The sequence below is a fragment of the Haliotis cracherodii genome, unplaced genomic scaffold (genome assembly GCF_022045235.1).
Source record: "Haliotis cracherodii isolate W230 unplaced genomic scaffold, xgHalCrac1.p SCAF_20, whole genome shotgun sequence".
NCBI classification, from domain to species: Eukaryota; Metazoa; Mollusca; class Gastropoda; order Lepetellida; family Haliotidae; genus Haliotis; species Haliotis cracherodii.
Genome location: NW_027266276.1, coordinates 8766476 through 8779037, shown reverse-complemented (window position 1 = coordinate 8779037; position 12562 = coordinate 8766476). Strand labels below are relative to the sequence as shown.

Here is a 12562-nt window from a genome sequence, read left to right as displayed (position 1 = left end):
TCCCCTTCTCTATCCCTTCAAGTAAACACAGAGTTTGCACATCGCTTTAGTCTCCTTGGCACATTCCTGTGTACAAACTGTGTATGACGTCATTTTAAGCATGAAGTGCCTGCAGAATTACTTCGACCCTACTTTGGCTAAATGGGGCGGAGTACACCAGCTGAATTGATTTGAAAAACGCGCTTATCGTAGCCAGTAAACATTTTGCTTTACAGGGTTAAATATTAAAACATCATGCTGTGTATAGAGAATGAAGTACGCAGTCTGTATTCAATAACCATACGAGATTATGTAAACGTCACATCAGTGATCCGCCCCATGTATAATTTTACATTCTACTGGACACAATATAACACCTTCTTCGATATATTTCACTGTCACTCTATTACTGAAGCCACGTTGACTGTTAATGTAGTGAAAAGGTACATATCCAATTTAAGTTCATGTCACAGGCCAAGGTCACAGACAGCCCGTATGAGCAAAGGTGGACATTTCTGGGTGGAACTTGTTTGGACGGCAAATGTCAGGCTGCTTTTGAAAAAAATAAAGCCATTGCCAAGAGTTCTCCTGTTCACAAGACTTTGTAAAATCTTTCAAATTGGCAGGAGATGCTAGTGACGTTGGTGCTGGTGCAGTCCTGTTGCAGGATGATGTGATCAGTTCTGACTACAAACATTTTTTTGCATTTTTTGTAATCATTTCTCTTAATAATCATTTATAATGTTTATTATTATTTACTGTACTTTTCAGTTTTTATACTATTATTAGCAAAGAAAGTTCTCACTTTGTTTAGACTTTTTCCACAAATGGGGAGAGTGTTACATGGCAGTGTATCTTGTTGTTTAACAGTGATTGTAGCTGTGTTGCATTGTTTCTGTTGTTATTTGGTAAACGCTCATTGCGTTGTGTTTGGACGATGATCAGTCGTCATTAAATTACTATATTTAAATGCCAGTGTGTACACTTCCGGTCCTGTATACCGCAAACGGTAATAGTATGCAGTGGCGTAGCTACCACGTAGCACAAAAAGTGTCTTCACTTTTGAAATTGTTACAAAAATAAAATAATAAATAAATTTTTAAAAAGTACTTTAGTGTGTTCTTCTTTCAGTTGTATTTAAAGATGCCTGGTCTTTTGTTAATTTACAGGTTACATGTTGACCCATGACCTTTTGTTAATTTACAGGTTGCCCCGCCTGACAGTGTCAAAATTGTCGTTGATGAGTTGGTTCAATGTTCTTGTTTTGTTACGTTTCCTGTACCCTTTTCACGAACACCTAGAGATTGATTTAATTTTCAGAGCTATTTTGCCCCTTACGCCATATGGAATCTGTTTCGATGGGCACACTAGAGTGGCTATTCTCTTGCATTGACAATTTATATTTTCGAGAACCTTTGATATTTGATGTGTGGTGAGAATGTGAGATGATGGTCAAATATGAGGCCCAGGAATTTGGCCTCTTCTACTACCTTGAAAGGAGTACCATCTAAAATATATCTGGATCCTTATGCGGTGTGTATTTACGACAAAAATGAATGGAGAAAATTAGAAAATGTGAAGCCACCTCGTTCGCCCATTTTATAATTATGTTAAGAGCTGTAGCTGTCGATCTATTGTATTCATCTTCTTACCATGACAAGAAATGTTGAAATCTTCAACAAAAAGTGAACCATAAACGCTATTGTTTAATACTTTAATGAGACTATTAATTTTTAATGCTGAAAGGTGTGACGGATAGTATGCCGCCTTGAGGGACGCCCTGATCTTGATCGAAATGATTAGACAGGATACAGCCTACTCGAAATTGTCTGTTGTTTAAAAATTGAGATATGAACCGAGGTAATTTGCCCCTCAATCCAAATTCATGCAAATCTTTTAAAATACCATGCTTCCATGTTGAATCACATGCCTTCTCTGGATAGAAAAAGATTGATAGAGTATGTTGATTGTTGACAATGGGATTTTTAATAAATGATGCTAAATGCACCAAATTGTCAATGGTACTTCTGTTTTTTCCGGACACCACACTGGATGTCACTAAGGAGATTATTGGTCTCCAAGTAGAAGACTAATCGATTGTTGACCACGTGCGCCATGGTTTTACAAACACAGCTAGTTAATGATATTGTCTCCGGGCTTTTGAATAGAAATAATAATATCATTATGCCACGAAGGAGGGAAATTACCGGTTTTCCATATTTCATCAAATATATTAAGTATAGTTTCCAAACATGAATCGGGTAGTGTTTCAGGAGCTGAAGTATGTGTGTGTGAGATAAAGTTGACTTTTTCCTTTTCCTGCTGTTTTTGAAACCTTAATCTTTTGAATCATATTCCACATCTTGGACATGGGTGTGCGGGAATTGATTTTGGAAACATAGTACCTCCAGGATTGACGTTTATTTTGATAAAAGGAATGTCTCTCTTTGGAGCCCGTGATCTTAATGTTGTTCAGGTTGTGGACAATCGGATGTCATAGGAAATATTTCTTGGCTTTCTTCCTATTTTTCCTAACTTGTTTACAATCATTATCAAACCATGGTTTATGTATATGTGTATTTGCAGAGGACTTAGGAATGCTTTCGTCTCCAGTAGCATTTAATATATCCGAAAAAGGTTTTATAGGATCAGGAACAATCCTGAAACTGTTAGGTTTTAGTTTTTCAGTACATAGTGTTTGGAATAAAGACCAATTGGCCTTTGTAAAGTTCCACCTTGTTGAATGTGGTTCATCAGACGGATTAATGGTTGTAAGTGTTGTTGGAAAATAGCAACTTCCACAAAGGTCATCACGGACCAACCTTTCGAATTCATTTAAAATATATGAATCTGTCAGTGAAAGATCTAGGGCAGAGAATGTGCCAGGGGCAAGATAGGTATTAGAACCATCATTGAAGATGCATAAATCATTATTTGAGATAAAATCTTCAAGGACTTTTCCCTTTTTTTTGTACCAGTACATCTAATAGGAGATTTTGACCGTTTAAATCGTGCATGATGATACAGGGCTTCGGGAGCTGATCGTACAAAGTTTGTTGAGGAAGGTGGAAGATACAGTGAACATAATATTAACACCATCTTCAAATTTACACAGACAGCAACAGCTTGTAGAGTAGTGTTGAGTGGAACAGGGCTCTGGATTATGCCCTGTATTCACCAGGATAGAAGAACCTCCTGTAGCTTTATCACCAGGAAGGGAAAACGAGTGGTAAGAACTGTACTGATGGATATCAAATAGATCTGTATTCTTTAGATATGTTTGTTGGAGACAAAAAGCTGACGGTTAAAAATCTTGGATTAAAAGTTGTAGTTCATCAAAATTCTTCTTCAGACCTCTGCAATTCCATTGGATAATGTTTTGTGGCTTCACGGTGGTGCTTCTACAGGAGAAATGTCACAGGAAGGCTTTGTAGTACTCCCATTTGTTTCATGTGGAGATGGAGTTACCTCCATGTCAAGAGGACCAATGGAGTTATGGACCTCTACTGGGACTTCTAAAGGAGAGTGGCCTTTGGTGTCTGCAGCTGTTCTTTTTGCTGGTTTTGTTTCGTTAATTAAGTTCAACTGAGGTGTAAGGAGTCTGAGACTCAACATTTTTACAGTTTTTGGTTTAGGAGGAGTCACAGACGAAGGTGTCACATCTGGTCTTTGTAAGGAAGGGGTTTGCAGTGGCTGAACAGACATTAACCATGTCAGATCAGTCTGGCAGTCGAAAGAGGTAGTGGTGACAGGAGGACGAGAGTAGAGTTGGAAATGGCAGATCATGGTAGTTGCAGTAGTACCTACAACCCTCTGTTTTGCTTCATGGTACGAGAGATTGTGTTCGATTTTGACTTTCATTATTTGTGATTCGCGTTGACACACAGAGCAGGATGTATTTTAGGCCATATGGTTCCCAACGCAGTTTGTACACTTCACATCTTTCTACAGTCAGTGGCCTCGTGCTTGTCCCTGCAGCCGTAACAAACAGCAGAGGCATGGCAGGATTTGAATCCATGTCCAAACGCTTGGCAGGTGTAGCACCTGAGTGGGTTGGGGATATACACCTCCAATCCAATGCTACAGTAACCGGCTTTGATCGATTGTGAAATTTTCAAAAGTGCAAAAGTCTCTTTAAATAGATAGGTGTTGATCTATACAGCCACACCAGCCTTTTAGAAAGTTAATCGTTTGACAGCTGTGACAGATTGTTGGACAAGTTCTTTGACTATTTCATTCTCAGTCATGCCAGACAATTCCCTTGCATGAGTTAAGTGTCCTGTGTTCAGAGACAGCAACCTTGATATTTACAAACTCTTTCAATTTGAGAAGATTGAAGGATGTGTCCCTGCACATTCCACAAGGAGAGAACTGGATCAAAGCTTGGTGACATTTGTAACCTCTCCACAGATGTCAGTGATACCTTTGGAGATTGCAAACAGATTCATTTTTATGGGTTCTTTGTCACAAGTTTCGATAATAAAAAAAATGTTGCCAATAGTCAGATCGGTTGTTGATATTTTCGTCAGGTGAAATGACAGATTCTATATATCCTCATTTTCAACCAGGGTGTTGGGAAGCCATGTTTGAAAGGAAAATGATTCAGCACCCCTTTTCCCCCACCCACCACGGAGTGTCTACAAGGACAGTCTTATAATTCCAAGGTGCAAAGACCGGGGATAAAGGGATGGTATACTCCAACAAATTTGACTCGGAAATATATAGTTATCTACCAAATCAAGAGTCAGGCGAGTTCGGCCCATGACAATTAATTGGAGACGTACAGAATTCAGAGTTCAGCATCACCAGATTGGCCCATGAGCCACCACCTCCTGGGCATAGGACTCAAAGCAAGTTTTATAGATTCATACATATATATTAGACATTTTGAATAGATCTATTTTTAAATACCAAATGTTTGTGCGAAATATTTAATGCCCAGGGCATGACATGACATGATTGAGAGAGTCGGGCCCATTTTACCGTCCGTCGGGGCAAAGTAAGGGTCGACTCCCGTTCCTCTGCCGACACAGGGTCGAGTCCCTTCCTCTGCCGACACATGGTCGCAGCCCACGGCAAACAGGCTGCCCAATTCGGTCGCCTTTTCGACCTGCAATAGGGTGCTGTGGACACATTCTTATCTTCCACCGGTCCTCACGGGGGCTTTTACCGGAAGAGGGCACGTGTTGAACTTTTCAGTGGTTGGGTAGGTTGTATATAAAGGGAAAATAGCGTGTTTACGTATCTCTCACACATTTCGCCTCTGGCGTATTGTCATCACATTGGAACCATCTTTCATGAAGGGATCGCTCATCATCCCTGATTCCCTGCCTAGCCCATCTCGGAAGGTTGACCACTGTTGTCAGTGGGTGAAGTATATATACATACTAGTTTATATGTGATTAATTCTTACTTTTGCTGTCACCTCTGTTGCTTTTGTATTTGATACTGACCACTGCCATCATATTACATATTGCCTTTGAATACTGTACTACGACTCTATTGTTCACTGTCATTGAAATTGCTGTGCAGTAATTTGTATTGATTAGCAAGCTTAGTGAACTTTGTAATACATTTGTTGATTGTATACCACCTGTTGGCTCTTTGTTGATTTCACACTATGTTCTTTTACGTACAGATTTCTCGGTTAAAATATTGTTTTAATTTGGGAATCCACTCGTAACAAGACCTAGTAGTTACCTTACACCATTCTCTAATGAGTGTATAACCAAGGCTTGGCTAGATGGGGGGAAATGGGCACTGTGGACTTACATCTTGAGTATAAAGGTAAGGGACTTACAGAAGTTCTTCACTTCCATCAATAAAAAGGTATTTGAGCTAAGCTAGATAATCCTGAGAAAATTCGTTAATCACTGAATACTAGATAAAGGGGGGTTATGTTATTTTAATAGATTACCATCGTCGATAAGTTTAGCGCATTACACAAACAGTATGTCTGTATACTGTTGACGGTTATAAATGGATGATGATGGATGGCTTGGATTTAGAAAATTTGAATTTAGAAACATGTGAATGTGGGATAATCAGAATGCCGGTTTGCCACGATTCTGTTTCTCGAATGGACAGTAAAACGTCAGAGGCCTGCATCATTTCCATCATTTCCAGCTTCCTGACACTTAAAGCCGTAATATAACTGGAATATTGTTCAATGTGCTGATGAATCCAATTCACTTGACATTGAAACAGGTCCAAGCTGGTGATGTGCACGATTGTAGAATTTGGATATATCATCATGATGCATCATGTTTGAATTGTAGCTGTACGTGACGAGTGTGTAACATAAACATGTACAAAGTACTTGACATTATATACAATTCAGATGGAATTAATGTTTTTATTCAGTGAAAGAAACTGCATTTGTTGAGTGTTATTTTAGGGACAACTATGGCTTACTTATAATCAATACAATAATTTTACATTATTATCTGATCAGTTTGATGTGACTTGTTCATATCATTTTAGTCTCCTTGGCACACTCCTGTGTAGGAATCCAGGTTTTCGATTCGTGTGACAACAAGCTGAGCGTGCCTGGCTACATGGAAATATTGGGTATATCCAGACATACGATGGTTGCTGGCTGGCTCAATGAATATCATCTGAAATGGTTTGAAAAATAATCCTCATGAACAGACAGTGAACATTTTCTTCACAAAGTCAACCCTGCATATATTATTAAGTACAGATATTAAAGAACACTACCTGTAATTCCCCAAAATACGAGAAGTTATTCTTCCGCTTTCCATAAATACGTTGTCTGTTACTGCATTGTCCCAATGTAACACAGCATAAGCCAATTACAACAGAGTAAAAAAATAAAAATAGGAAAGGCCAAGACAAACTGGTAACTTGAGAACATATGTTCATGGGATAATAACATGTGTTTTTTAATTTACGAACTAATGCGGTAATTGTAGCACACAAGTCAACACTGGTGCTTTAGTTATGTATCATAATAAAACAATGAAATTTCTTGAGGAGGGGCTTACCTGAACCGGATACTCGGCGAGATTTCTGAAACATGCTAATGGTTCGCCATCTTTCATGATGTCTGTTTGTCTCTCGATCGTCCACTTCATCATGTTGTTGTATTCAAGGGTTGACAATCCTGAAAGGAACACGATATGAGATTATTCAGATGGTACTCATAACGTATTATTCCTTTACAAAAACGCTGATGTAATACCAACTGCATTTCACGATCATAAAGTTTTACAATGTCAAGAAAATAGGATATCTTCATATTGCAGAAAGGTTTGTGTATATTTGATCATGTATCTAACTTCCCCTTAAATATGGTCGAAATATTCCTCGCCAGTAATACGGTACAGTAAAAAGGATATTATAAACAGCACGATATTTTTGTACCACTTTAGAAACATTTTTACCACAAACTTTAAGGCAATCTGGGCGATTTTACAACAGTATATAGAGGTTTTCACGCGAGTGTGTTTGGGGATGGTAAATATCCTGCATTAGGAATAAACAGTGTAATAATAGTGTTTATTCCTAATACAAACATTGTATTTAGCGAGCTTTGGCGAGCTAAATACATAGTGTTTATTCCTAATACAGGATATTTACCATCCCCAAACACACAAGCGTGATAACCTCTTTATCATATAATGTCATTCTTTAATGTTGTGCTTCAAAATCGCTTTCCCTCTCTCACAAACCTTACCGAAATATTCAATGTTTTCCTGAAATGCACGCATTAATATTTATTACGTCACAGGGTAAGTGATGTGTCAGTCGGACAGTGACAGTAGCCAATATAGTTCCAACTGAAATCTGTTTCTTATACAGTTGTGAAGTAACATATACGCAAAACAACAATTGTTTTTAATTGCCTTTCGCGGAAATCAATCTGTCTGTCCGCTAGAGTATCTGCCCTTTGTCAAAGGGAAGCTACTCTAACCCTAGCCTATGAGACGTCACGGCCACGGTCAGACGTTGTTGACAGTCGGTCTGTCCAGTCATAACGTTAAGAAGTGTAGTAAGATGTACACACAGCGACAAAACGAAACAAGGTAACAATTCAAACATATTTCCGCCAAATCCAACTATTTTAATTGTGGAGAAGAGGTCTACAAGCACAGCTATGGCTACTGATCCCGCTTGGCTAGGCCTCGTGCCCTCGCTAATGTTTCGAAATTTATGTCTCCAAAGTTGCCAAAACTTATAAAATGCCTTAGCTACGTCACAGTTAGACACTGATTTTCATTATATTAGACTGTTCTTTTGATGATGATAGCAATTATCCCTGTAGTTTATCCAGATTCCAGATGGTTCATTCTGACTCGATCGCCGAATGACGAGGGCAACGCCATGTTTGTTTATAAACAGTAGTCCCTTCTTGACCATTGATATTTGCATCTCTATCCGTATATGACCCCAACAGATATCGTTTTTATCCGTTGGCTTTTTCCTGCCGAGAAACCTACCCATTATATGATAAATTGTTACTATTGCTCCAAATTCGGTTATGCCATATTTGTATGTCATGCCCTGTAATTTTCCATGAAATGTTAAGCTGCATCGTTATAAGCTACGAGGTCATAGTCTTATTCTCCGTTTATATGCCAAATGTAACTTCATCGTTATAAGCTACGAGGTCATAGTCTTACTCTCCGTTTATATGCCAAATGTAACTTAAGATAACCTTTTACCCGATGTGTTTATTATCATCACATGTTCCAGCATGTATTGGCTGAGCTATATTTCCATCATGGCTAAAGTTTGTATGGCCCTAAAATAATAAATGTAACGTGAGGCAAAGTAATCTTCCTGTAAAGGCGACGTTTCGGTGTAGATCCTCATACCGTTGTCAGGCTTCAGGTCCTTATACCATTTTCCAGCAAGGATGAATAATGAGTGAGTGAGTGAATTGGGTGTAACACTGCTTTTAATAGTATTCCAATAATATCGCGGCGTGTCAGCTTAATGTGGGAGGAAAGTTCGAAGTGATGCAGGTCTCAGACGTTTACCACTTTGGTGAAACCCACGAGCACGGGTATGGTGCTGACAAACCTAGAAACATAATCGGGGTGGATGATACACACTTAAAACAATTGCATGCATGAGAGAGATTAACATGAGTAGGTTACAAAATAACAACAGAATGATAATCAACATGATAGACAGAGGAACACAGGACACGGAAGCCATTTATCTCCATTACTGCGCTTTAGTATTAGCACATCAGTCTCGTTTCCTTTGTGTGTTCTTAGTAAATGTATTCTTGACACCTCATGATCAAGCCACCCAAAGTCAATGGATGACATTTTCGTTGATTTTATACGTCCATTGATCACTTGATTGTCTGGATTGTTTACAGGCCGTCGTTTCGTGGTAGTAGTACTGAAGTGAGGCAACAAACACTTACTTTTCTGTGCAAATACTCTTGTGCAGGGCATTACCTGATCGCGAATATCTGGTGTCATCATTGATTTTCACCACTATTTTTCCTTTTATGCCAAATGGAATATGTTTCGCAAGATAATCGAGGCTTGTTGTTCTCTGGTGTTGACGTTTTATACTTATATAACAGCTATTCGTTTGATTGACAAGCTAAGCGCCCTCTACTCACACAATACTCTTACAGGAGTATTTGCGTGTAAGTAAGGGGGTGTGGTAACTCATTACTGAGGTCAGCATCTATAATTTGCCTTCTTCGTTGCTTGCAATGCAAACATGATCATAAACATAAACAATGTTTAGTTCCTACAGTTTTTTACCTTTCACGGGAAATGTCATTTTGCCCATCAAAAGATCACGATTCCTGAAGGATGACGCAAGCATTTCCTTTGTCATGTTGACACCGAGCTCCTGGGCGAAGTCACTCTCGTAGTAGAGGGATGTGACGCTGAACTCATATCCTTTGCTTGTTAGAAAGCCTGTCAACTGGGGCCAACTGCATGCTTTCTCAACGTCAAGAACTGAAACATGTGCAGTAAATTCAGAATCCAAAATATAAATAAATAAATAGTCACACATCTCAAATGTCTTACCATCAGGTTTTATTTGGAAGACTTATATGTCCTGCAACCATGCGAAGTATATACTGGTCTTAGAGAGCCCTATTCACTATCTGAAAGTTTGATGTATAATACAATACCTGTGTATTTCCCATGTTTTGCTGAAAAACGAATGCATATGCCTTGCGTTGTAGGAAAGAAATGTACCATGCCGGCATTGTATATTTAAATTTTGAAAAGTCGAATTATAATTCACAGCTTCTTTTATTGAACTGTAGTCTGTCCAATATGAGGTGTCGTTAGGGAATAGCGGCTATCTTTGACTATGCCTTTCCCTTGTGTGTATCAGCAAGACGTTGCATGGGCAACAGCTGGTCGTCCACATCAAGCTGCCCAGGAATACCCCCTGGAGAGGTAGCAGTGTCCAGTTCCACAAAGCAATCTTAGAGCTACGACTGTGGTAAGTGTATTTTAAAGTATGGGAATTAGGATCCCCTTAGCTTCAAGATCTCTCTGGAACGGGGCCCTCACCATTGCCACACACTGAAGGCACAACCAGGGAATCAGGTGATAAGTCCAGCTTTATTTGGTGTAGAATGTAACACCAAGGGCTGCTTCCGATTGTGGGTGGTATCAATGTGTTGTGATCTGACCAGCCTGTCCAGTGGACATGGCCATGCTACAGGAGCTGATCAAGCCAGAAAGCACACCGCTGACTTTGCTGTCAAGAACTCAATCCCCAGAATGATAAAACCTGGCAAGAGTGGAGTGGAGAGACTTCTGACCCTCCGACTCGTCACGTCCGACGGGACTCATCAGGCTGCACGATCCTACCCTCTGTTCCACAATGAAGGCAAAGGACGAGGTCCAGCTCTACGACAAGCTCCAGACGATCATCAGGGGGATCACCATTCAAGAAGAAGCTGTTAATGCTTGGCGACTCTAATGAAAGAGAGGGTACTTTGAATCCCGGTCCTGTTATACGGGACACTCCAATTTGGCAAGATGGATAAAATATACTTCTCATGATCATGCAGTTCTCACAACCACTGCCTGTGTAGCACCAATCCTTCTTTAGACTAAGCCTCAGCACAAGATGTCCTGGTCCAAGAACTGGCCCTGATCATGACAAGACGGCGCCACCTCAATAATGTGTGTATCGCATCTTTGCATTTTTGTACCTCAGCGCCGAGTGTGACACGAACCCTTACTGGATCAGATTTCAGCGAAAGAGGATGCACCATACTTAGCTAGAGGGAACGACTCATAAAGATGTCAGCAATACCTCACGCCATCAGGGAGTGGACTCTTTTACTGGTGCCCAGAATGATTATATGGTCACAGAGCCTCCACAGGGGGATGCCAAGCAAAGATGGGGCCATCTGAGAAACACCCTCCATGACGCTTCATTCTCAGCCTTTGGGAAGAAACAGGAGGAGACTCATGGTTCGCTGAAGGTTCCCTCCTGCGAAATGCAGGGTGGATTCAGGGTAGCATGACCAACAGACAACATGAACTTCTCAAACAACAGCTGCAGGAAAAGTACAGAAAGCAGAAGAAACCAATCTATGTCACATTCATAGACCTTACAAAAGCCTTCGACCTTTTGTGCCGAGATTGCTCCTCAGTATTTTGATGAAACAAATAAGATAAGAACCATGTAAAATAAGTAAATACTGCATCTTTTCTTTAAAATATATACCAAACGACCTTGTCATTTATGGTTAATTCCTTAAAACCAACCAAGATGACCATTCAACATTACCAACTTACATAAAATGACGGTAGGCATACACTCCTTGTGTGACCATACGTCTATTTTTATTTTAAAACAATTAACGTTTATTTTTATTTAATGACAATTAAAGCAAATTGTTAAGTCAACTTACCAAGAATAATGCGTGGATTCCCGAGTTCCTGCTCAACAAAAAACAATTGTTTTGCACAAAAAAAGTGAGTGAGTGGGTGAGTGGTAATGGAAATTCTGCTGAAGTTGATGCAAATCAGAATACAATTCTAGTTGTGATTAGGCCCAAGGTATTTTGGTAATTATATCGATGACGCTATGCATTATGGTTTGTTGACTATACAAACCTTAAATGAAAAAAGGACATTGATGTCAGATAGATGTTTCACTGTCTCCTGAATGTGCAGTATATCCGCTGTCTCGTCCCTCCCCTCCTTAGGGGGCAGGAAGATGTCCACTTGGTATAGAAGGGCGTCTCTACCATCATCAGCGCAGAGCACGGACAGGGTGAGACACGACATGGTGATGAGACCAGCGACGAACAGCAGCATTGTTGCAAGTCCTTATGTACAGGCAAACAGGTGGTTCCGTGAGGCAAGTAGTTTAGCCCTGGTGGAAATCAGACGACTTCTCAGTTGAAAAATACCCTATGATAGGACTGTCAAGCAATTAATATTGTCAACGGTGAATGTTGCATATTAGAGTGGCAGTACAATATTCATATATTCACCCAGCGGCGACAGTGGTCAAGCTCAAGGATGATGAACGAGCCTCACATGAAAGGTGGTTCCGATGTGGTGAAAATGCGTGAGAGATACGTGAACAAGCTCTTGTCCCCTTA

The 12562-nt window shown here is 39.9% G+C and overlaps 1 protein-coding gene across 1 annotated transcript; it reads right to left on the bottom strand.

Annotated features, from left to right (window-relative positions):
- Positions 1-6458: 6458 nt before the first annotated feature.
- LOC139470178 (uncharacterized) lies at positions 6459-12272 on the bottom strand. The gene is made up of 5 exons (XM_071252479.1): positions 12069-12272; positions 11864-11891; positions 9735-9935; positions 6987-7105; positions 6459-6596 (listed from the first exon to the last, which is right to left on the bottom strand). The coding sequence occupies exons 1-5, from the start codon at positions 12270-12272 to the stop codon at positions 6459-6461; spliced, it is 690 nt and encodes a 229-aa protein (XP_071108580.1).
- Positions 12273-12562: the final 290 nt, after the last annotated feature.